The sequence below is a fragment of the Danio rerio genome, chromosome 7 (genome assembly GCF_049306965.1).
Source record: "Danio rerio strain Tuebingen ecotype United States chromosome 7, GRCz12tu, whole genome shotgun sequence".
Taxonomy (NCBI): Eukaryota; Metazoa; Chordata; class Actinopteri; order Cypriniformes; family Danionidae; genus Danio; species Danio rerio.
The window spans coordinates 22,005,349-22,031,562 of record NC_133182.1 but is presented as its reverse complement, the minus strand read 5'-3'; the positions used below and the strand labels follow the sequence as shown (position 1 = coordinate 22,031,562).

The 26,214-nt window shown below is 36.4% G+C and overlaps 1 protein-coding gene across 4 annotated transcripts in view; it reads left to right on the top strand.

Moving 5' to 3' along the window:
- nlgn2a (neuroligin 2a) overlaps positions 1–26,214 on the top strand; it is a 301,536-nt gene that overhangs the window by 199,104 nt on the left and 76,218 nt on the right. For all 4 annotated transcript variants that reach the window (XM_009303066.5, XM_009303065.5, XM_073906619.1 and 1 more), the window contains 1 exon segment: positions 693–842. In XM_009303066.5, the coding sequence (XP_009301341.1) occupies positions 693–842 (150 nt within the window).

Below are 26,214 nucleotides of genomic sequence, written 5' to 3'. Positions count from 1 at the left end.
CACCAATAGCTGGTGTGTGGTGAGCGCACTGGCGCCGTTGTCCTGTGGCAGCCGTCGCATCATCCAAGTGGATGCTGCCACACTGGTGGTGGTGTGGAGAGACCCCCTCATGATTGTAAAACGCTTTGGGTGTACGGCCATACACAATAAATGCGCTATATAAATACACATTACATTGCATTACAGATGCCACCATAAATTAGGGTACATGACTGGACCAAGTAAAGGGCTAAACATGGACCATATCTGGGCCAAGTCTTAGCCCAGTTAATTCTCAAAGCGACCTGTTGGATACATTTTTTCTTTACTCAGAAATAATTCTAATGTATTTTAAATGTGGATCAAGATAGGCCAAACTTACATGGTCCACATATCAGTTTTTTAACATCTGGGCCAAATATCACATCTGACATCTGGCCCATGTCTTGTGTGAAGCCTTAAAGACGGTGCCACTTCTGCCAAACCTGGGCCATGTTTGGCCCAAATCCTGTATTCCAGTGCCGGATAAATGCCTTAATGGCAAATCTGGGCCAGAATTTTTTTGCTACATGGGCAGTTATTTGCATTGAAATAAAGGATTCAAACATCATATTCAGTTGTTCAAGATGTTTGTAGTGTGCTTGTTGTCTCATATCTTTTGTAGCTCTCACTTTACACAACATTCTCTTTCTGCTCATGTTTCTATTCTTTAGATATCCGAGACCGTAGGAAGAAACCAGTCATGCTGTTCATTCACGGTGGCTCTTATATGGAAGGAACCGGAAACATGTTTGATGCCAGTGTTCTTGCAGCCTATGGGAACGTCATTGTAGTCACCATGAACTACAGGCTGGGAGTTCTAGGTAAGTGGATGTTTTCCCCTCATTAGCTCTGGCTCTACACGCTACTATGTATTTTTTATTATTATTTTTTGTATTTATTATTTTATTTATTAATAAGTATGTGCACACCTTGAATTAGTTAAGACTTACCATTTTATATACATCAAGCAGACATGACTTTGTGAACAAACCAATTCACTGATTCAGTTGAAGCATTTTGATTCATTTGAAAAAGATATGGGTAAACATTGGGAATTTGTTTTGTTTATATTTTATTAGAGCCTTTTCTTGCTGTTTTATATGATATTTCTGTACAGTGCCATGGGATTCAGTGTAGCAAATGTACAAGCTTTTTAGATTGTTTATGTAAATCAAGTGGTTCACACTGAGTCACTGAGTTCATGATAAAATTAAGCAAATCATTCTGTCTGAACAAACCAATTTACAGATTCATTTGAATTAATACTATATTGACGTCCAAAAGTTATGCAGAGAAGAAAGAATGAGATATGGAGATACTGATTTGAACTCACTCGTTAAGGGCTTGTGCATTAAAAACCAGGAAATGTTTCCGACTACACAACACTATTATGAAGTCACATTTAATAGTTTGGTCAAGATATTTAACTTTTTGTTAATGGTTAAATCTGTGTGAACAGAGCCATGGATTTTCTTGAAAAGAGCACCACTGGAGTCCACAGTGCGCCAATTACAGGCTATAGGTTGCATTTCTGTTTAATTGGTCTTATTATGTAAGAGTCACTTAAAGAATAACTCTTCAGGGAATCTACCTGCTGTTGTCATTAGACCAAGTTTCTTCATTAGTTTTGACCACAAAGCCGAATGTGGACGGCTCAGAAGTGCAAGAGTTTCTTAGGGGTAATACGAGGTCTTACGAGAGCCTTCTTTTTAGCTATAAGTGCTAAATCCTTTCTCATTTCCTCCCCCTTCCTTTCTTTTATTATTTTACAAGACTGAAATATTGAAGAGTGATATATTCATGCAGATTAGCTTTGGCGCTGACGGTTTTATTGGGGCATGGCGGTTAGAAATATATTTTTCCATTTCTTTCTTTAACTGCAGCACTGCCCAGAGCAGGGATAAGACGGCCTTTAGATTTGTGCTTAATATATAAAAAAGAAGGGAATAAAAAAAAGAAAGTGGCTTGAAATGTTCAAAGCATTACTACTAAACTGCAGAGTAGTTGCTGCCGGTTTGTATTGGTAGGACTTGTCATGTCTAACACACTCAACAAATACAGCCGACGGGATGCAGGCTGAGTCAGATGGTTGTAAGGCCCTGGGTGTGGTGCTTTTTATGACTTTCTCCTGCGTATTAGTCTGTTATGTACTTGGCTTCATAGCTTAGTGCAGATAGCGAAGCTTAGAGATGTCAGCTTCTCTGCTCGGTTTCTCCTGCCATGCAAAAGAGAGTGCTTATGTTTGTTTGCAAACGTCTTTCTCTCGCTTTGTGTTTGTCTTCTCGTTGGCTCAAGACCTTCCCCTCTAGATATAATGCATTGCTCAAGGAATTTAAATTGATGCAGAGAGAGAGAGAGAGTGTCTAAATTATTGATGAGAAATGTCTGGTGTGACGAGCAGTGGAGGCACCGGGGATTAGCAGTGACCTGTTTATTTTAATAAAAAAAAATCATTTGAATTGTACAGTACAACTGTAGGGTAGTGTTGTGAAGAACTTAACTTAGACCCTGGTTTTAACATGCAATTTCTGTGATCAGATTACAAGCGACCAACCGAGATGCATTATTAGTTGTTAATATGATATATGGTATAATATATTACATGTTAATATTAAGTTAGATTTAGATCACCATTATCCAAGGACAATGTTATTTTGATGTCCAATAATGAAGTGAAATGACGTTGAAATTTGGTTGATTTTAGGTCTGTTGGAAAGTGACCAAAGTCTAATGTTGAGCCAACATCTTAAACCAATGTCATATTGACGTCAAATATTGGTATTTATTTTTCACGTATGGCAACCAAAATCCAATGTCTAATTGACGTCATATTGGTAACATCTACACAACGTCAAGCCAGTAGATCATAAGTCATTGATAGTTTGTTGTTTTTAGGTTGCGTTGGAAAGTAAGCAAAATACAAAGACTGTGCGATATTGGACATTGACGTCAGCCTGACGTTGGGTTCTGACATCAACCCGTTTTTTTATTTCCAAACAAACGTTCATTTAATTTCCTCGACATTGGGGTACAACTTCAATCTGACATCATTTTGATATCATGTGCCTGCTGGGCTGTGCAATTATTCGAATCGAAATCGCGTTTTGAAACAGGGGCTAATAGTTTTGACGTTAAAATTGTCCTTAAAAAATTTAAAACTGTTTTTATACTAGCCAAAATAAAACAAATAGACTTTCTCCAGAAGAAAAATATTATCAGACATACTGTGAAAAATAGCTTTTTCTGTTAAACATCATTTAAGAAATATTTAAAAAAGAAAAAAAGGAGGGCTAATAATTCTGACTTCAACTGTATGTATCATTTAATTTCCCCTGCCCAAAGCAAATGCACGACTGCTGTATGTGTGTGAAGTCTTACTAGCCAATTGAGTGAACCATGCAGAACACCCACAACGAAAAAATTGAAATGAAAAAGCATGAGTAAATACTTTAACCAGCACCTGAAAAAGCCCCACAGGCACCATATGAGGAGTGTCTTGCTAACAAGTCAACTGAAAGTATTGCCAGTGACACTCAATTTAGTAACAAGCAACAGTAAAGTACAATTTCAGACTTGTTTCAGCCATGTTTGTGTGTTGAGGGTTTTGTATTTGTATAATCATTATAATTACATTTTTTTATATATCTAATAAGCTACACTATCTTCCTAATTTGAATTCAACTTGTTTACAAAAAGGTAAGGTCATTTTATGTGTGTTTACTAAGAAAAGTTTGTTTCATTTCTGAATATTTAAAAATACATTTGAATAAATGTTTGATTAAGTTAATATCTTTCAGTTCCTTTTTTTAACTAACACTTACTGCATTTTAGCAGTAAGAAGCTACGATACAGATTATTGAGCTGAAGTTTGACTACAAAATTAAATCGAAATCACAATATCTGTCAAATAAATCAAAGTTAGATATTGTCCCCAAATCGCACGGCCCTACTGTTCACTTACAGTACAAGTGGTATTCAAACTTTGTTTCTGTATGCCCAATACAGCAAATTAGCATAAAGGATTTGCAATTATTGCATCTTTCCATCGATTTACAGAGTAATAAAGAGCATTTTATCCTACTCAGTTGTATCCACACGAGTGCCTATTAAGTTTTTTTTTTTATACAATATTCCATAATGTGCAAAGAAATAGGTGGATGGAAGCATAGCTACTCAGACGCTTCTCTCTTATTTTGTTAAACTCTACGGTACCCCAGTTTTCTGCAGTGGAGCACACAAGAGCTATTGATTGAACGATTCCATGTTACACTATGTGGCTTACAAGTGAGCGTACAAGCAAGTGAATAAAAAGGATGTGGATGGCACACTTTCTCACAACATGCATTCATCATGCGATTGGTCAGAAACTAGAGAAGGTGGTCTTTTGTGGCTTTTCAGACACTTGCAGCCTTATTAGTAAATACACTATCAAAGCAATCCAGTTGAATTCAGACATGCTCAAGATGTGTTTTTTTTTCAACCAGTTTACAACTATGGCAGATGGCTGGCTGAGAACAGCTTTTTAAAGCACACTTCACACTTCACGCCGCGTCTTTTAGAATTATAAACAATATTTTCTATGAGTAGACAATATATGCACAATGGCACTGCTATTCAGCATCTGTCTGCTTTGCAACATATAGAAAAGAATGTAAAGACATGGTGCACCTCGGTGGGCACATGTTATTAAAATAAAACTCATAGATACTGGCTATCATAACACATAGATACTTAAGCTTAGTTAAACTTAAAAATAGCAGGAAAATAAAATTATCATTGCTGTAATCTCACTAGAAAACATTGTGGCCAATCGAACACAGACTGGGGCGTCCATATTTATGATGCCATGTGCAGTGTACCAGTCTGTGTTTTGTTCAAATTGGGCTATTTTTCACTAAGATTTTAAACTTTACATAGGGTTTACCAGAGAATTAGGAAACATTGGTGTTTGAAGTTCACGGTGTGTCCATTTTCATGGATGGAACTCTTATTACACAGCTATGAATTACTTTAAAAAATTGTGAATGCAGTTGGCATTAAAAGCAGTGTGGTGTTTGGTAAAAGTTATTTTTTCTGTTTTTATTTTTGAATTTGGCATCCTACTGTACAACACAACATGTTTACTATTGTTACCTGTCTCTTTTTGCAGCCAGGAACCCGTGTGACGTCATGTGTGACGTTTGTTGGTAATTCATCTATACAGTTTGATGCGTCATTTCGCTCGATTTACAAAATGTTTTAGAGAGCAGTTCAGATGCAACATTTTCATTCTTTAAAAAGAAGAGAACAGAAGGTATGATACATAGTTGTTTAATATTATACTTGTATGCTGTACCTGCCATGCATAACTGCATTTCAGAACAGTTTAGGCAGCTTGACGCAAGTCTAACTTAAAGGGTCACGAAACACCAAAACACATTTTTTGAGCTGTTGACAGTCGTATATGTGTCCCACACTGCTAAAAACACTATTAGGACACCTATATTTCACTAAAAAGTGTAAATTGGTTGTTTTTGCATTATTTCAAGCAAATTCGTACTTCCTGTTTGAAACGAATTTTTGAAGCTGCGTCACGGTCATGACATAATAGCGTTGTATTCCAGCGTGCAGACTGAGCGTCTGTGCCAGAGTGTGTCTTATTACGTCTTACAGTGTGATGCATTAATGCATGAGTAAGGCTTGGTTCAAACCAATCAGCGCGCTCTATTGTGCAACTTCATTAATATTCATTACTGTCACAGTGTTTAGACGGCAGAGACGCCACGTTGTGTTGGCAAAACAAGCGTGAAGTGTTGCTTTTATAGTTTGCTGCAGTTAAGTTTCATTTTCATTTTCTCTCTGTGAGAGCTCAGAGTCACGTGTGGATTAACAGTGTACGCGACGCTCGACAACAATAACTTATGTGTCTAAGGAGGAACATTGTTTACGTGAGAGCTGTTCTCATCTGCAAACGCTGAGATCCAGATTCGCTTGTAGTCTTCTCTTCATAGAGATGCGGCTCTAGTTGCTGGTGATTGTCCTGTCTCTACAGATTTGGTAAGTGAGCGACCAGTGCTCTTTGTTTATTCAGTTTATTCGGAATAACACACGCGGCTTTCTGACACTACTTGCCGTGTGCAAGTTTCCGGGAAATGCTGAGGTTTTTTTTTTTCTCTCATTCGCCGTGCGGTATCAAACATTGCATGAAAAATACACGCTTAGAGCAGTTCCTCCAATCAAATATCTCGTTTGTCGCGAGGGGCATGAATGAATTCCCTGAATGAAAGAGCCAAACTGCAGTTAAAGTCCACCATTTAATAATTTAGCAATAATTCGACTACAGATGTCCATGTACAGTAGGTTAAACACCATCACTTTCTACTGTGTGTATGTATTTTGACTCTGAAACTCGCGCGTGCCCAAATAGACACTCCCACACCATCCCATTTTTCTTCATCCGACACTCCCCCCTAAACAGAGCTGGACACGCCCACTTTTCTGACTTTTTCCAAAGTAGAGGTGTGAAAACACCCTGCTGAAACGAGGGGGTTTCATGGCCCTTTAAGGTGTTCTATATTCATTTTAAAACTCAGTTAACATTAACTTTAGCGACCCAAGTTTTGCCATTAATATCTAAGGTACAGCAAATTCTAGGTTCCCTGTTTCTAAAATAAACCGTTATTATTATCCCTAAAATCAGAACGCAAATGATGTGATGTGTTTGTAGAATCACTGTTGTCCAAATGTTGCTCTGTTTTCTTGAAAATGCTTCCAAACAGCACAGTCGCTGTACATCTACATGCCATGTTTTGTTTATGAATGAATCCTGAGCTTTAATATGAGACAATGATTTAGTCATCCATTCAGAAAGACATCTGTGAAGGAGTCAGCTGTTCGAACTACTCTTATTCAGTGACAAAGACAGAGACTTGACTCCATCTACTGGTGGTTTTAGTTTCAAATCTTGTAAAACAGTAAATTTATAAATAAACAGTCAATTTATCTAAATGATAACTTTGTTTTTTCTTTACAATAAGAATTAGACATCTTTATTGTTCACACATGTGGAAATTCATTTTTGGCCTCCCAAACATCACAAATACAAAACACAAACACAGAGCACAAACACAACGCTTCCTACACCACAGATTACCAACACACAACCCTACTGTACAACCTACTTCATGGTCATTTATTTAATATGGTAATAAATGGTAAAAAAAGATTTCTTTAAAATATTTGTTTTTGATTTGGGTACTACCAGAAGGAAGCTTTTCAAATTCATTGTAAAGAGAATAGGTGGAATCCTGAACTATCTGTGAGGCTTTCCATCTGGTCTGGTTTATATACGGTTCCACAAGCTGCTTCTGGTGGTCCAATATGATCTTACTAGCTGTGTTAATAATCTTTGCAAGTTTATATCGGGCCAAAATTTCCATACCAGCAAGAAATATTGAGATAATACTTTCAACCAGACTGGTATAAATCTTCCTCAGAACACCCTTACTAACATTAAAACTATTTAATTTCCTTTAAAAAAAAAAAGAGTCTCTGTGTTGGCTTCTTGTAGATGTAGTCTGCATGTTCACCAAAATTTAAACTACTATCTGAAATTATGCCTAAGTACTTAAAACTGTTTACAATCTCAACGTGTTGACCCACAATTATAACTGGATAACATAGAAGCTGCCCTTCCCTACTAATAATTAGTTCCTTCGTATTAAAAGCATTTAGTGGCAAAGCACTCTCCTCGCATCATGTCACCAGATGTTCTATGTAGGCAGTCTGTAGCTCCTCCGTTCCTTTGACCATAAGTCCAACCACGGCCATGTCACCAGCATACTTCAGTAGGTTAATATTGCTTTCAGAAAACTGCATTTCACTCATATACAGTACATCGAAAATAATCCAGGTGATATCACACAGCCTTGGGGTACTCCAGTGTTCAAAACAACCTCTTCAGATATTGAAGCTTGTTCAGAAACTCTGAGGACGATCAGTTAAAAAATCCTTTATCCATAACACTAGGTGCTTATTAATATATATTTTTGCCATCTTTATTGTGTCTAGAGGAGTTTTGTTGATTTAATCAGATTGTAAGATATTCTTTCTGGTATTATTTCAGTTTATATATATATATATATATATATATATATATATATATATATATACATACATACATACATACATACATACATACATACATACATACATACATACATACATACATATATGTATATAAAGCTCATGTAGTTTGGCCACATGATAAACAAAGTGTTGTAATGAAAAAGGTAAATTTATATTTAGTGTATAAAACAGTTGCTTGTAGGCAAAAACTGACATTGTTAATTAATTAATCCCTTTTAATTTCATGATTTTTTTTTTTTTTTAAGAGCCACTTTTATTCGACCACTACTAATATGTATACTTTAAATATTAAACTCTTGCCCTCTTGCCAGGTGATTATCTTAGGGTGATTTGATTTGTATCTTTAAGATACCAGGACTTTTTCAGTACAACTTTGTAAATGAAAGTGCCCAATCAACAGCTTTCTCCCCATTATATCTGAACGTGTAGGATGGTTTAAATATATATTTAAAGCATTAAGTCTTACTGTACACAGCTGTATGACAGGTCCAAAGCCGACATGGTACATTAGCACTTTTTGTCCTCATATATTCTTGTTATCATGTTCTAGGTTCACACAAAGCATGATAACAGTAACTTACCTGCCAAAACTGATGTAGCAGTGGGTTTGAAAAGCTCCTGTTGACACATGATATCTTCAGGGTAATTTACCAGTACATGTTGTATTTGTGAAATGGACTATTGTCCCCCTCGTAGCTTCGATATAGCCTTGAAATTGAACAAAGTAGCCTTTCAAGCTTTACTTTTAGCCGTTTTGTGGTGTCTGGCCATACAGTACCTGGACCTCAAGGACACCTGGTGCATGCGAGTCTCCAGGAAGCAGAGATGTGATGCAGGATTTATAGCGGCAGTGACAGGACACAATTAACATCAGCACATCTCATCATGCAGTGGCAGCAGTGCTCCGTCGTCGCGCCTCTCCTTTCCACTATCAGCTTCTATCATGAGCCTGGATGGAGGCCAGCAATATGAGCAGCGAGGCGACAGTGATTCAAGGAACTGCAGATCCTCTATCATCACGGGCCGTCAGCTGAAATGAGAATGAGTGACGTGACTCAAACTATAATTTAGATAAAACCATTGGCCTGCACGCAGTCTGTCACTTGTTCAGTCGCAGATGCTTTGCTCATTAGAGTTATGGATTCAATTTGCAGTCGAACCACATCCGGCCGAAAAGCGTTCGATTTCATTTTTAGACTTGATGAAGACGGCATAATTTATTCATTCAAGGGTTGTATGGTTGCGCAGGTCATCTGGAGGTTGCGTAGGTAATTATGTAAGATTATATAAGCCACTGGAAGGTATTTTTTAATATTTTATAGCGGCCAAATGTCTTGTTCTCAAGATATGGTGTCATGACCCATCACCAATTTTGAATTAGTACATTTTTGCTTTATGGTTTTAAAAGAGATGCATTCACTTTCACATTCAAAGTACAGCCATTAAAATGTTCAAATGAAATCCTTATTAATGTTGTGCAATGCACTGAGTATTGTGGTATGGATTTATTGTTAATTTAACATTCTCTAATTGTACATTTGTATTTTCAGACATGACTGTATTTATACATTTAGACATTAATGATTGTCTTTTACAGTAATGAATGTAAATTTTTATACATATTTTATTAACAAAACAGTCAAAATCACTGAATTTAAATTAAATATATAAATGCTACACTGGCTCATTAGAAAAATTGTTCTTTATACAACTTTATAAATCCAGTCTGCTATTGTTTTCAACTAAAATTAATCTCTGGAGGCAGTAATACTTCATTCTTTTGACTCAAAATATGATTACAGATAATTAATTAATTAAAAGTTGCATGTATGACACGGTTGCTTGAACAATACTGTGTTATAACCTAAAACCATATTTGGCATTCTGCATGATTAACATTTTAAAGTTTGCATCAGACTTACAGTTTAAGTCAGAATTATTAGCCCCCCTTTTTTTCTTTTTTAAATATTTCCCAAAATATATCTATGAGAGCAATGAAATTTTCACAGTATGTCGGATAATATTTTTTCTTCTAGAGAAAGTCTTATTTGTTTTATTTCAGCTAGAATAAAAGCTGTTTTTAATTTTTTAAACACCATTTTAAGGACAAAATTTTTAGCCCCTTTAGGCTAATTTTTGTTTTGATAGTCTACAGAACAAACCATTGATATACAATTACTTGCCTAATTACCCTCACCCGCCCAGTTAACCTAATTAACCTAGTTAAGCCTTTAAATCTCACTTTAAGCTGTATAGAAGTGTCTTAAAAAATATCTAGTCAAATATTATTTACTCCCATCACAGCAAAGATTAAATCAGTTATTAGAAATGAGTTGATAAAACTATTATGCTTAGAAATGTTTTTTTAAAAACCTGCTCTCTGTAAAACAGAAAACAAGAAAAAAAATAAACAGGGGGGCTAATAATTCAGGGGGGCTAATAATTCAGGGGGGCTAATAATTGTGACTTCAACTTTATATCTATGTTTTCCCAGTGATGGGTTGCAGCTGGAAGGGCATTCGCTGTTTAAAACATACAGTATGCTGTATAAGTTGGCGGTTTATTCCACTGTGGCGACCCCAGATTAATAAAAAGACTAAGCCAAAAAGAAAATAAATTAATAAATATATCAATGTAAGGGTTTTTCAACAAAGAAAACATTTTAGATAGCTGCATTTCTATCCTATCTTTTGTTCTTTTTGTGTAAAGGTTTATTATAAGGTTTAGTGTAGGTGGTATGTCATTTTCAAATGTGATCATTAACCTTTTCGCTCATCTCATCTGCAATTTCATTTCTAAATTGGCTGGATATGAGCATGATATGAGCATGATCCACCAAAAAACACTGGTATAGTCACTTTTTGGAAAAGACTCCATATGTTTTTGTCCTCACTCACCAGACAATTAACTTTGAAATTGCCCCAAAATGAGCTTAAATGGGTGTAATATGATTTTTTTAACTGCTAGAAATTTAACCACAGGTATATATTTTTTTCATTAGCCTGGGTTGAATAAATGGCATGTAGAAATAGTTTGATTGTTATATAACTTGATGCAACTTTGTGGTTGCAAATGATACCTAATGAAGTCTTTAGCTGAGTTCACACTAAATGAAAGCACCTAGTTGCTCTAGTTTACTCACAGGGAGGTTTTCAGCTCACTAGATTTCCAATAGAGGTAAATTATTTGCGCGGTAAACACAATTTAGGTGACATTCTTGTGTTTTCAGCACTTGCGTCACACATAACGCATCATTAATGTTGTACAATTATAATGTGCCCCTATTTGCACGTTTGCATTGACTTTGTATGTAACTTACAGAAACACTTTAGTTTAGATCACAATTCACAGTATTAACAAACTACTACTAGCTTAATAAACTACTTATTAGCTATTTCTTAATAGTTAGTAAGGTAGAAGTTGGGTTTAGGATTTGGGTAGGATTAGGCATGCAAAATAAGATATTTCTTCATAACCACTAACGTACAGTTAATATTCTAATAATAGGCAGGTGATATGACAGTAGTGAACTGCATGAATTGTGACCTAATTTAAAGTGTTACCTAACTTACTCAAGCAAATACTTAGTTTTGCATTTGGTGTGAAGTGATATTACAATTTAAATGTTTAACATTGAGATCAGGCAGTTGTATGTTACAAGATTTTAATTCATACACTAAAAAATCCTGGTTTGATCAATTGTTGGGTAAATTTTGGGTTAATTTTTTTTTAATTAAATTTAAATTGCACTTTTAAAGTGGTTGAGTTTATTCTTATTTTACTCAATGTTGGGCCACAGCAACCCTTTTTAGAGTTTAATGATGTTTCACCTGAAGTTGTTTCACCTGACTCTGATTTATTTATTCATATCATTTGGAGTCACAAACATAATATCAAGTAAAACTGTCATGGATATTCAGAAATTAGTAGTTGCATTGCACATCTAAGAGCTGAAAGCACAGTCTAATGATGAAAGAGCTGCAAATCTCCCTTTAAATCTTTTTCTGTGTTTTGTATATTTAAATTGGCCTCAACAACTGGCTCACAAGTCCGTTAGCTCAGCTATAGCTCACTTGAGCTCTTTATTCATGTCTGAATGCCTGCTGTTGTTAGCATTGAAAGTCTGTGTTTGTGTGTGCTCTGGAAACCCCTATTGGATCCAATTTAGCCAAACTACAGTTCATTATTTCTCTATCACCTGTCACATAATATATTGCATTCACAAACACAGAGACACACACAATGAAAGGGCTTGGGGGAAAAAAGAAGAGATCGTTATAATTCCGTATTTACACAGACGTCTTACTCTCTCTTTAGCTTTTCAGCCTGTCGTTTTTCACCCTGCTGCAGGTTTTTCTGAAGAAAGTGTAAGTAGGCTACACCTGCATTCAACATTGCCTTGACACATTCACTTGTTCATACATCTTTTTTCCCTTCTGCTATATTCCGTTTTATTCTCAGTGAGAGCTGCAGGTAGAAATGTATATATTTTTATTATAGCATCCCTGTTAAAGCAGTAATTTAGGCTCACTTACTCAATGCGTCTTTGTGGCTGATGGTAAAAATGGCGTCTCTACCCCAGACATCACATGCTGGGATCACAGCAAACACATCTCTGACATCAGGTGCATGTTTTATTCTAGCTTTCGCTGTTTTGCTTTGTTCTTGTTTGTCTGCTGTCTATCTTTTGGGTTTTTCTTATTTCTGTTAGCGTCTTGCTTTCGCTCTCATTACAGATTTGGCTATGTATTCTGAAGGGAATTCATCTCCCTCTTTTAAATATGGAATGGATGAATCAGGTGCTCGGCTCACATAGTCAAAAAAAAGCTTGACCTTGGCTGTGCTAAGAGGGACAGAGATGGAGAAAAATTTTTTTTACTGAACCTAAAAAGGAGGATTTTTTGGAGGCAGACAGTGGGAGAGGGAGTGAAAAGACAAAAAAAATGGTTCTGTTTATTGGATTTATTTAAAGACATTCTTTGAAGATATATTTTAGTATCATGTTCAATACGGTAGTCAGAACTATGGTGCATTAAAAGACTTTTTCTGAAGTTAAATTAAATTACATTAAATCTTAGGAAATCATGTTAGTGTGATATTTTCCCCAAAATCAATATGTGTATACTGCCAAATGTCTAGTTTGTTATTCATGGGTGTTTGCTTTTTATTTACACTTTCGAAATGCGTTATGGGACCTTGATCTTCCCTTCAACAGCCTTTGAATCTGAAAAAAAATAACAGAGATATGTATTAACATGTTGTGCTAATACATGGTGCTTTAGTAAACTCTTAATTTGTTGCATACTGATAGTCATAACGTAGTAGTTAGTAGTTAGTATTAGCAATATAGATGTGGATTGTGCAAAATATGTACTTTGTAAGTAATTATAAACAGCTAATATCTTAAAGTAAGAAAACAGTATAGTGAGAAATGGTCCTTAAGCAGTTTTACCATATTTTTTTTGTTTTACCATATTTTTAGTACTTTGAAATATATATTTTTAGTATTAAATTTATTGTTTTATTCTACTAAAATGTAATACAATAAAATCTAACAATAAAAGTTACTTTGTTAAACTGTAGAGTTAAATTGGACCATAATCTAACATGTAAATATACAAGTGTAAATATACAAAAACATGTGTATTACACTCACCAACCATTTTATTGAGTACACCGTACTAGTACCGGGTTGGACACATTTTGCTTTCAGAAGTGCCTTAATCCTTTGTGGCATAGATTCAACAAGGTACTGGAAACATTCCTCAGAAATTTTGGTTCATATTGACATGATAGCATCACGCAGTTGCTGCAGATTTGTCGGCTTCAAATCCATTATGCCAATCTCCCGTTCCAACACATCCCAAAGGTGCTCTATTGGATTGAGATCTGGTGACCGTGGAGGCCATTTGACTACAGTGAACTCATTGTCTTGTTCAAGAAACCAATTTGAAATGATTCACGCTTTATGACATGGCGTGTTATCCTGCTGGAAGTTGCCATTAGAAGATGGGTACACTGTGGTCATAAAGGGATGGATATGGTTAGCAACAATACTCAGTGGCATTAACATGATGCCCAACTGGTATTAATGAGACCAAAGTGTGTGAAGAAAATATCCCCCACACCATTGCATCACAACCAGCAGCCTTAACCATTGATAAAAGGCAGGATGGATCCATGCTGTCATGTTGTTGACACCAAATTTTGACCCTACCTCCAAATGTTACAGCAGAAATATGGACTTATCAGACCAGGCAGTTTTTTCAATCTTCTATTGTCCAATTTTGGTGAGCCTGTGTGAATTGTAGACTCAGTTTCCTGTTCTTAGCTGACAAGCGTGGCACCCGGTGGGGTTTTCTGCTGCTGTAGCTTATCTGCCTCAAGGTTTGACGTGTTGTGCGTTTAAAGATGCTCTTCTGTATACCTTGGTTGCAATGCGTAGTTATTTGAGTTACTGTTGCCTTTCTATCACCTGGAACCAGTCTGGCCATTCTCTTCTGACCTCTGGCATCAACAAGGCATTTGCACCCATAAAACTGCCGCTCACTGAATATTTTCTCTTTTTCAGATCATTCTCTGTAAACCCTAGATATGGTTGTGTGTGAAAACACCTGTAGATCAGCAGTTTCTAAAAATACTCAGACCAGCCCGTCTGGCACCAACAATCATGCCCCATTATAAAGTTACTTAAGTCACTTTTCTTCCCCATTCTGATACTTGGTTTGAACTACAGCAGATCACCTTGACCATGTCTACATGCCTAAATGCATCGTTGCCATGTGATTGGCTGATTAAAAATTTGCGTTAACAAGCAGTTGGACAGGTATTCCTAATAAAGTGGCCGGTATGTTAATATCTGCCATGTGAATAGCAGAACAGTATTTTTTACAATATGTGCTTTTAATTTCCTTGTGGTAATAATAATTGTTGTATTCTCAAACAAAAACTACAATATTTACTCCTGTAGTATTAACAATATCTACAAAAACATTGATCAGCACATTTTACCACTGGAAAAAGGAGAAAAGCATTTAATGAACCACATGTTTCTAAAGAGTAATGACATCAATAGGCAAGGTAAAAGACTGAGAGTTGGAGGGGGTCTTATTTACGTGTGAACGTGTGTCTGGACAAGGTTGAAGGAGATAGAAAGACGTGAACGAAGATCCGAAATCCAAATCCTGACCATCCGGGCAGTTTCCATAGCAACCGCAGGCAGAACAGATAAGCAGAGGCCTCTTGACTCTGAGAGTGTGAGGGAGAGAGAGAGATGGAAAACGGCGAATGAGCCAGACTCAAAGATCAGGCAGGAGAAATAATGAAGGAGACACAGATTGAAGGATGACATTAATAAGAGGCCTGGTCTTCAAGCTGTGAGCTGTACACACACACACACACACACACACACACACACACACACACACACAAACACTCCATGATAATGCAAGGAACCTTCATTTCTCTTGTTGTGTTTCATTTATTTATTTGAGTTTTTAATTTTCTTCCTTTCTCAGTTGTTCGACACCTCAAAAGTTCCTGCTTATTTGGCTTCTCTCCTTTTTCATTATCCATGGCTTTATTTTACAGCATCCTGATTAAAGTAAAAATAATAATGGTGCTGATTGATGTGTTATAAATTATACAGTTTTCTGTAACTTTTTGAATGCTCCGTTATAGTCTAAGGTAAGCTTCTGACAGACACTTTTAAAAGTGTCTTTTAATTCATTATTTATATTGCCAAGTGAATATTTGGGACCTGTGGAGCTGATGGATTTGCTCTTCAGCAGTGAAATTAAAACGACGCTGAACTGAACTAAGCTGAACTTCAACTCTGAAAACTGGACTGACACAGTTTATAATTTAATTTAATTTAATTCATTTTCTTGTCGGCTTAGTCCCTTTATTAATCTGGGGTCGCCACAGCGGAATGACCCACCAACTTATCCAGCAAGTTTTTACGCAGTGGTTGCCCTTCCAGCCGCAACCCATCTCTGGGAAACATCCACACACGCATTCACACACACACTCATACACTACGGACAATTTAGCCTACCCAATTCACCTGTACCACATGTCTTTGGACTGTGGGGGAAACCGGAGCACCCGGAGGAAACCCACGCGAAGGCTGGGAGAACATGCAAACTCCACACTGAAACAATAACTGAGCCGAGGTTCGAACCAGTGACCCAGCGACCTTCTTGCTGTGAGGCGACAGCCTACCGCACTTAATTTTATTTAATTTAATTTAATTTAATTTAATTTAATTTAATTTAATTTAATTTAATTTAATTTAATTTAATTTAATTTAATTTAATTTAATTTAATTTAATTTAATTTAATTTATTTATTTAATTTAAAAAATGTTTATGTTATTTTACAACGAATTATCTAAACGAATTCCTTATATAATATATTGTTTCATACTTCTAAATGTCAGTAAAAGTCACTGAAATTAAACATCATTTTCAAAATCAACATCTTCAAAGTAGAAATTAATGTCCCATAAATAATGCAAATAATGTAAATAAACAAAATGATTGCATGATGTCTTTAACAGAAAAAATAGCATTATTTTTTTCATAATATGTTTATAATATGTTTTCATTTCCTTATGTTTAAACTTTTCTAATTTCATTTTGGGCTTTCCTACATTATCTGCATATTTTATTCTATTCTCAGTAGTTTAACACCGTAAAAGTTCCTGATTTTCCTGCCTTCATTATCCATGGCTTCGTTGTGCAGCTTCCTGGGTGAGATTTAAAAATAAAATTTAAATTGTAATACATCCATCAGCACCGTTAGACACGTTTTCTATAACTTCCCCCAAAACTTATGGCTCCATTATAGTTGGAGATGAGTTTCTGACAGACAGCAGAAAATTCGCTCGGATTCTGGAACTTTGCTTCAAACAGCTGACACAACTTTTGTGCTTATGGAGCGAGTCTGTGTTCGGATGTTGGAGTTTTCCACCTGACAGGTGCTTTAACCTGTGGGAATTACAGGTTTGGATTTTAAGCGGGTACAGAAGGAGACACGGGTCCTTATGTATCAGCCGTCTCTGAGTTTGACTGACACTCGAATTCTGTTCTCCGTCGCTTTGGGATTTAGCACATGTATTAGGATATAGAATAAACAGAGATACTAAAACTATACTCTAGCTCTGTTTATATATGGGGGAAAGATTGAATAGTTGAATATGGTCTATGTAAAATGGTTTATTCTGATTTATGGAAGACACAAACAAATGTATTACTCAGTCTAAAAATCACTCATTAAAAAGATAATAGTGGAGTTCCAAAATTATACATTTTTTTTTATAATGAATGATAAATAAACAATTTACTTAAATTTAATATGCTTTCAATGCAAAAGACGTTTATAAAATTAATTAGATTCCACTACCAAAATAGAGATGCCTTGTCTTTGACCTACATGTAATTCTTATTCAGTTATTCTGCTTTTATTTTAAGCCTGTTTTGTCACATGTGGTGGTATAAAAAAGAAAAGATGAGGAGATACGAGCCAGAATGTCAAGCAGATGAAAGCTAAAGCTCAACATGTCGAAGCATGTGTTCTAGCTGCTAGGGAAAACGTGAGGAATAAAAGTTACAACAGTGTTTTTTTGTACAGCATCTACATGGAGGAACTGTTATTCTTGTTTTTAATGCTTTAATATGTTGGGCTTTACTGGGTTATGCTGCTGTTGTCAAAAAAAATTTTCATAATCTGCATATTGCTCAATTTTTAAAGCGAAAAAAATGCTGGTGCTATCCGTTTGCAAGATGCTTTAGCACATGCTGTTAGAATGCAGCTAATAGTTAACAGCAAAATATTACAGACTTTGTCATTTACACTCAAAAAACATTATTTTGCTGCCTGTTCAAACTACTTATTAAAATGAGTTGAAACAACACAATTCTTCTGCGACACTGTGGCGCAGTAGGTAGGACTGTCGCCTCACAGCCAGAAGGTTGCTGGTTTGAGCTGGCTAGGTCAGTTGGCGTTTCTGTGTGGAGTTTGCATGTTCTCCCTGCGTTCGGGTGGGTTTCCTCTGCGTGCTCCGGTTTGCCCCACAGTCCTAAGACGTGCAGTACAAGTGAATTGGGTAGGCTAAATTGTCCGTAGTGTATCAGTGTGTGTGTGGATGTTTCCCAGAGATGGGTTGCGGCTGGAAGGGCATCCGCTGCGTAAAAATGTGTTGGATAAGTTGGCGGTTCAATCCACTGTGGCAACCCCGGATTAATAAAGGGACTGAGCTGAAAAGAAAATAAATAAATGAACACAATTCTTCAGATTTTTTTGGGTGGACAACTTAATTGTTTTATGTTCAATGCACTTAAAAACTAATATGGTAACTTAATTTTTTATTTTGCCCCAACACAAATGGATTGTGTGAAACCCAGCATTTTTTACAGTGTAATTCTGAAAGTGTTCATTTGGTTTTGCAGTTTTAAGTTGTATGTGATGGTAAACTAAACATAGTCATTGTCATTTGAATCTGCTTCATTACATTTACAGCTATGCTTTATTTTTATTATTTGGTATTTATGATTTATTTATTTTTAATCGTTTATTTTTTGGTGGAACAATTTTGCTTTAAAATGGAGCCAGACACCGCAATCATTGGGGTCCATGCACAGCTCATTGTAAAATTGGTGCTGAAAAAGACATCAAAATTGGTGTCAAAAAACTGGTTTAAATATGCCAATCAAACTGTCATATAAATGACATAGTGAGATTTAATATAATCTGACATTTATTGACGTTTGGTATGTACAGAATGCAATACAATTTGCTACCATAAACCACTTTCAATTTAGGTTTAACATTCTATTTTCATCAAGTTACCAATGACACTGTTGTGCAAACTCAATATAAACTATACTTTTTTTAAAAAAGTTACAATTGTAAGGCAGCTTGCTGCAGAGCTTTTTGAGTTGACTCAACTTAAATTGAGTCAAGTGCAGTGCTTGGGTTCAAAGTTTGGTCAACTAAAATGAAAAGCTGTGCGGCAAGTTACCTTACATTTTTAAGTTGTCAACTTTTTTCACAGTTTAATGTTACAGCTTTGAGATCAATTCCGGACTGTTATTTTGATATGCACAAGGAAACACCTTGTTTGTACAGTAGATGCAGATGGTAAAATGGACTGGTTTTAAACTTTATATGAGTACTTATGAGTTTTTCGATAAAACATTATTTTATTCATTATAGATAAATACTATCTCTTCTTTTCATGCTTTTGTAAATTGGAGAGATGACAGGAAAGATAGTGAGTCTAGGGTTTGCAGAGGACTAGAAATCAACCTTTTTAAGTTTCATTTTACACTACAAAAGTCTTGTCGTTGATTCCAGTTGTAAGAGCAACAAATAATAACTTCACTCCTAATTGATCATTTTGAAAAGTGGCAGAAGGTAGATTTTTCCGATGATTCATCTGTGTAACTGTATCCCAATCCTCACAAATAATGCAGAAGACCTTTTGAAACCCGCATGAACCCAAGATTCTCACAGAAATCAGTCAAGTTTGGTGAAGGAAAAGGTTTGGGGGTTACATTCAGTATAGGGACATGTGAGAGATCTGCAGAGTGGAAGGCAACATCAACAGCCTGCGATATCAAGACATTTGTGCTGTGCATTACAATATAAACCACAGGAGAGGGCAAATTCTCCAGCAGTATAGAGCTCATTCTCATACTTCAGCCTCTACATCAAAGTTCCTGAAGACAAAGAAGATCAGGGTGCTCCAGAATTGGCCAGCCCAGGCACCAGACATGAATATTATTGAGCATGTCTGGGGTAGGATGAAGGAAATTGCATTAAAAATGAATCCAAAGAACCTTGATGAACTCTGGAAGTCCTGCAAGAACTCTTCCTTTGCCATTCCAGATGACTTTATGAATAAGTTGTTAAGTCATTGCAGAGATGTATACTGTAAATGCGGTCGTCCAAGCCCATGGGAGTCATACACAATATTAATTCTTTTTCCACTGCACCATGACTTTATATTCTATACTGTACATTATTTCTGTTAAGTGACAAGACTTTTGTCTAAGCAAAGTCAGACTTACTGTCCTTATTAAATAATTGAAAATCAAGGAAAGATCATATTTTATTTAGGTAAATAAGCGTAATCTAGAGGCCTTTGCCTTTAATTTCATTGCCCCTTCTGATGCCAAATGATCAACTAGAAGTCATGTTGTTATTTGTTGTTCCTAAAACTTAAATAGGTGACAAGACTTATGTCAGGTGTATGAGCTTTTGTTTTATTACAGATTTATCAGTGTTCTGTTTATATATATCCCTCTGCTAACAAAGTAAGTTATTTCATTTTAATTTTAATTATTATGGCTAAGCTTCCATTGCAAGAACTTCAGTTAATTATGTTAATATTCATATAGTATGTTCATATTTTTTCCTCAGTTAAACTTCTAATAATTCTGTTGAAGCAAATAAATCTTTGAGTGAATATATACACAACAGCAGAGCCTGCATTTATTCATAAAAGCCTCCTTTTCATTAGCATTAAAACAATTATGGCTTTCCTCTTGACTACAGCAGGAATTAATTTTCTTTATGCTGTATCAGAGTTTCGATTGGGAACATCTGTGATGCTCTGTGGCTGAATGTCCTCTAGAAGATAAGAGCTCTTGATGTTTCTCCATTCCCAGTCTAGTGCACACTGACAGAAATGCAGGCGACTATGGCCTCGGGTCACAGCATCCTGTCTGGGCAGCACGACTGGGCTTTTTTTTCCTCCCTGGATTCTTGCTGCTCTCTTCTTCTTGCTTGTCTGTTAGCTTTTCTGTGTGTGAGCCATTTTAAGTACACATGCACACGGGGTACCATCAATGACATGATAATGGCTGTCAGGCTCATTTGCATAAGCTGAAGGACAGGTGGAGGATATGACCACTGGCTAGTGTGACCAGAGTGATTGACAGCCGAGCGCCAACCCCTGCCTGAAAAAAAGATACCCTGGAAACACAATGCATCACAGCATTAAAAATATAATAATACATTTGTGGGAAAGATGTGAATGATTTACACATTAAACCGGAACGGGAGAGAGAAAGAGATGGAAGAAGCTTTAATTTTAATCATCTGATTGAATATGCTGGGTTATATGGAGAATCAGTTGACAGACTTTTATAAACCTGTTAAAAAAAAAAAAGATAAATTGATATAAAGTATAAGTAATTTTGATCTAATCCAGTTAAATGCATGTATTGTCTTTGAATTACAAAATAAAATGTCAACGATAACTTATTTTAAAGAGTTATAACAGTTTTTACCAAAGCATTTGACAAAAGGAAGATTCAGTTAAGTTTTAAATGATAAAACAGTCAAAAAAATTAAATAAAGCAATAGTGAATGCAAAGCTAAAAAATCTGTCGTGATTTAATCACCTCATGTTGCTCCAAACCTGCATGACTTCCGCTTTTTCGTGGAACAAAAAGGGTTTATTTTTAAAGTATTTCCTGGCCGTTCCTTTTCATATAATGAAAGTGAATGAGAACCAGGACTGCCAAGCTCCACAGTGTCAGAAAAATCCCCATGAAAGTGGCATGACTCACACTCTATATTCAAAGTTTTCTGAAACATATGATAGCTATGTGATAAACTATTCCTTTAACAGAACTTATTTGGAAACTTCCTGAAAATCAAACCTGAATATCAAACTTAAAGAAAGTTTTGCAGTTGTCCACATCTTTGTAGTTTTATTAGTTTCAGCTCGAAATATCTCTCTGATCATTTATTATATCATGCTATAGTCCCTATTTGAGTGGAAGCAAAACAAGCTGTCTTCAAAAGAAAATGAGCAGCTGCTTCTTCCCACCCGCTTTTTGGAAAAGGGCGGTGCCTTCATGGCTTATGCTTTTACTTTAAGGGCTCTATTTTAATGACGTAGGCGCAAGTCTAAAGAGCATGGCACAAAAGCATTAAGGGTGTATCTGAATCCACTTTTGCTTCTTTTTCAGGATGGAAAAATGCGTCTAACAGGATTGTGCCTATTCTTTTCATGAGTTATGGGTGTGTTTTGAGTATAACATGCATTAAACCAATCAGAGTCTCATCTCCCATTGCCTTTAAAAGTCAGTTGCATTGCGCCATGGCACATTTGCTATTTACATGGCAGTCTTTGTAAGTGGAAAAACTGAATGCTTTACTAGCCAGAAAACAGTTAAACAAAGCATCTGTAGCACGAGAAAAAAAATGAGCCTCCTCCATTTGGCCTCTTTACTTTCTCATTACTTTACTTTTACTCTTTACTTTACTCCTTTACTTTCATGGAGTAAGGAAAGGGTGGAAACTCACTCCCCTGAAAAAATCTATTAGCCTACATATTTGATTTAGTTTGTTAAGCGCATAGATTTGTTTCAAAACTATTTTTAAATTCTCTTCTAATTTCCAGCAAATTAGTAAATGAAAAATAATAGCAAAGTGTGGTCAAATGACCAAGTTATATCAAAACATACGCCCTATTCTTATGCCCCATATAGTGTCGCATATATCACCAAAACCCAACAGGTGAACAAATCTAAACTTGAACAAAAATAAATATGCATATAATACATAATACACATCATAATAATAACTTTATACATTATACACTTTCATATGAAAATATATATTGTGTTGCTGTACATCCTGTGTGTATTAAGCAATGTGTAAGCATTTAGACCTGCACAGGCACATAACTAACGTGCTCCATGCTGGACTTTAGATCAGCTGTTAGTTGGTCAATGGCACAGTCTATTTCAGTTCCTCACAATAGCAACGTTCCAATAATGCGCCTTAACACACCTTGTTTATAGACCAGCACACCCATGAGTCCACAAAGTGGCACAAATAGATTTGCTATTTAAACAATGTGGCACAAAATGTAAAAATTACTGTTGCGCTGGTCTGAAAATAGCAACAAATCGCGCCAAACACAGCATCACCGCTGAGATTGCAGCTCTGCACAAGACTTTTGACCAGCGGAGAAATTAAAATGGTCGTGCCGAACTGAGTCTGGTTCTCTTAAGGTTTTTTTCTTCACTCTCCTATTGGTGAAGTTTTTTTTTCCTCTCCGCTGTCGCCACTAGCTTGCATGGTTCAGGATCTGTAGAGCTATGCATCGATGAATTTGCTCTTCAGTGTTTGGACTCTCAGTAATGATTTCAAACCACATTGAACTGAGCTAAACTGAACTAAACTTAAACACTTAAAAACTGAACCACCCTGATCCAGTTACTATGACCATTTATGTGAAGCTGCTTTGACACAATCTACATTGTAAAAGCGCTATACAAATAAAGCTGAATAGAATTGAATTGAATTAAAAGCCTGCCCTGTATTACACTAGTTTTTTTTTTTTACATCGACTGCTGAATGCATATAAGGTTTTGTGGGAAAACTGCTTATATAATCTTGATTATATCTGTGAATGTAAACAGCTGGGAGGAAGCTACATGCATATCTGTATACCAGACTTGTAAAATTGAGTCTCTTGAACATGAGGATCATGAAAATCAATTGAACATGAAGATCACACACGAAGATCACTCACTACTAAAAAACTCAACCAGGCCCTGGGCAGGAAATTATGTAAATGTAGCATATATTAATGTGTATGTTTCTGAGGATTGCAATGAAAGTATGAGGGAGTTCAGAAACAGTGCTTACTGATATAGAAAATAACTCCCTTTAGATTTTGAGCATTGTAAGGGCCGAGACACACCAAGCCCAAAAATGTAGCACCCCCAAAACCCAACTGAGTTGTCACCTCATGTTGGATCGGGCCTAGATAACAAAAAAACAGACCGAACAGAAGAAAGCTGACTGAAACGAGAGCCGTGTTCAACATCTGTGCAAGAAAATGTGTCTTTTTGCTCCATGGAGGTCAATAGTCTTGTTTTCTCATTCCACAAAGGAAAACTGGACTTTCGACACACACAAAGTGTAAACAAAGCAGCTTGTAGTATCATTGTCACAGTAATTCTCAGTCACCACAGAGGGATTAGATCCTAAATATGTCTGATGATCTAATAATCCATATTTTTTGGAAGTATTTTAGAAATGTAGTGAAATTACAGCCGGCCTTTTCGTTATCATTTAGCTTCAATTGTTTACTTGCTGCATCATTTCACTATGTCACACTTGTGCTCGAATTCGTCACTGAATTACCAGTCAGAGTGCTTGCTTTATCCAACAGCCAACGCCGATTCTACATGCTAAATCGAGCCAAGAGGCTGTTCACACAGAAAGCGTTTTTCCTCCTCAGTGCTATACTGTTTTGTACTCATGTGTCGCATCTACTAAAGCTGCATTTGAGTACTGCATTTTTAGACACCATGTGAAGTTAAAAAAAGCATGCAGTGCAGCTCATAACTGTCAGTTTCACAGCAATAGACCAATCAGAAGAGCTTGGAGGTGGGGCAACCATTGCAAGATTCTGTTTAGACTCTCAGTGGGGGTGTTCACTACCCTATGCTCTATGCTGCTCTATTTTAAAAACCATTCCTAGTTTTTTTTGAGAAGCAAATACATTATGTGTTTGGTGTCAATGAGCCCTGACTTTGCAGATATGTTTCATGCTCAAACATCAACAATACTCATTTAAATAAATAAAAGAATAAAAAGCATAACACTACCCCTTTAAAAATACTTACAAGACAGCAAGTTCTTGACTAAATAATGAATTACTTTTGTTCCTTTCTTTCAAGTCAGTTTGGATAAAAATGTCATTGTGAGATAAACATACAGTAGAAGAGATACTTTTCTGGTTCGATCATATGCATACGTTGCAATTACTACATTTTAGTGGGATTCTTTTTTCAATAAATCTGTAATGTATGGATGCATAAGGGAAAGTGTATGTTTAAATCTCTCTGCAGTATAACAGGAATCTTCAAAGTTCAAACATTCCATGTACACTCCCCAATTGTATTTCATGTCCATGTAGAAATGATATCCCTTTTCCCCTCCCTTCATTTTTCTTGGCCTGAATTCTCTATATCCTCCATCTCTCTCCTCTTTAAGGTCATAACTGTAGAGATCAGCTGCTGCCCCTCCCTCAGCTCCCATTTTCCGAGCATGCAAATTAAATGGGAAAGGACTGCACAAAGCCGCAATTACTGCAGGTTAAACACACACACTCATACCGCATGGATGACTGATGGAAAGTAGCATATGGTGAGAAAGGGGGTGGTTTGGGGTTCATTTCAGGCTGCAATTTGGTGTAATCAGGTTTGCATACGCCAGATTGCACGTGTTTAAACGTGTAAGGCTGCATGCCCATGTGCCCTAGCACACACACACTTCATTCAGTGCAAAATTCCACAATTTCAAGCCGCTCAAGCTAATTAACTCATTAACCAATTAACTAGTGCATTCTGGGGAAGCAGCCCATTTCCTGTCAGCGTGTTTCACGCTGGTCTTCCAGCCTCAGGGGATGGCGATATCTCTGCCAGTCTCCTTTCATTTCACCGTCTTGCTCTGAACGTTTAATAAACCTCGCACACTCTGCTGAGCAGAGACAAAGACCTCCACCGCTATTATCAGTACTTATTTATTCCAGCGATGCTTTTCCATGGAAGGGGGAATTTGGGGGGTAAAGCATGCGTGTTCACACACGACCCTTCCTCTTGAGTTTGCAGTGCTCAGCAAGGCGTATATTCTTTATTTCACTGTTCTCCAGACAGTGTTAAAGTATCTAACAGCAGTATATCTAGACCACATCTTAGAGACTAATAGAAGACTTTAGAAGCTGCACACTTCTAGTACTGAGCCAATCAGGTGTTCCGGAGCCCCCGTGTTGATATGTGATTGGACGGAACGCTGATATAAGCCCTGCTATAAGATTTGAAATAAACATGTGTTTGTTTTTCCCCATCCTTAATGCAGGCCGAGTAGCTTTTTCATTATGAATTCTAGCCTGAAGTTTCTGCATATAAACAGCTTGGAGAAGACAGACACCAGCTAGAATCAGCAATGAGATAGATGTTTGACTTCATAAACATCATTTTTGTTTGTTTTCTTTATAATTCAACAGCATCTAATTGCTATTAATCAAGC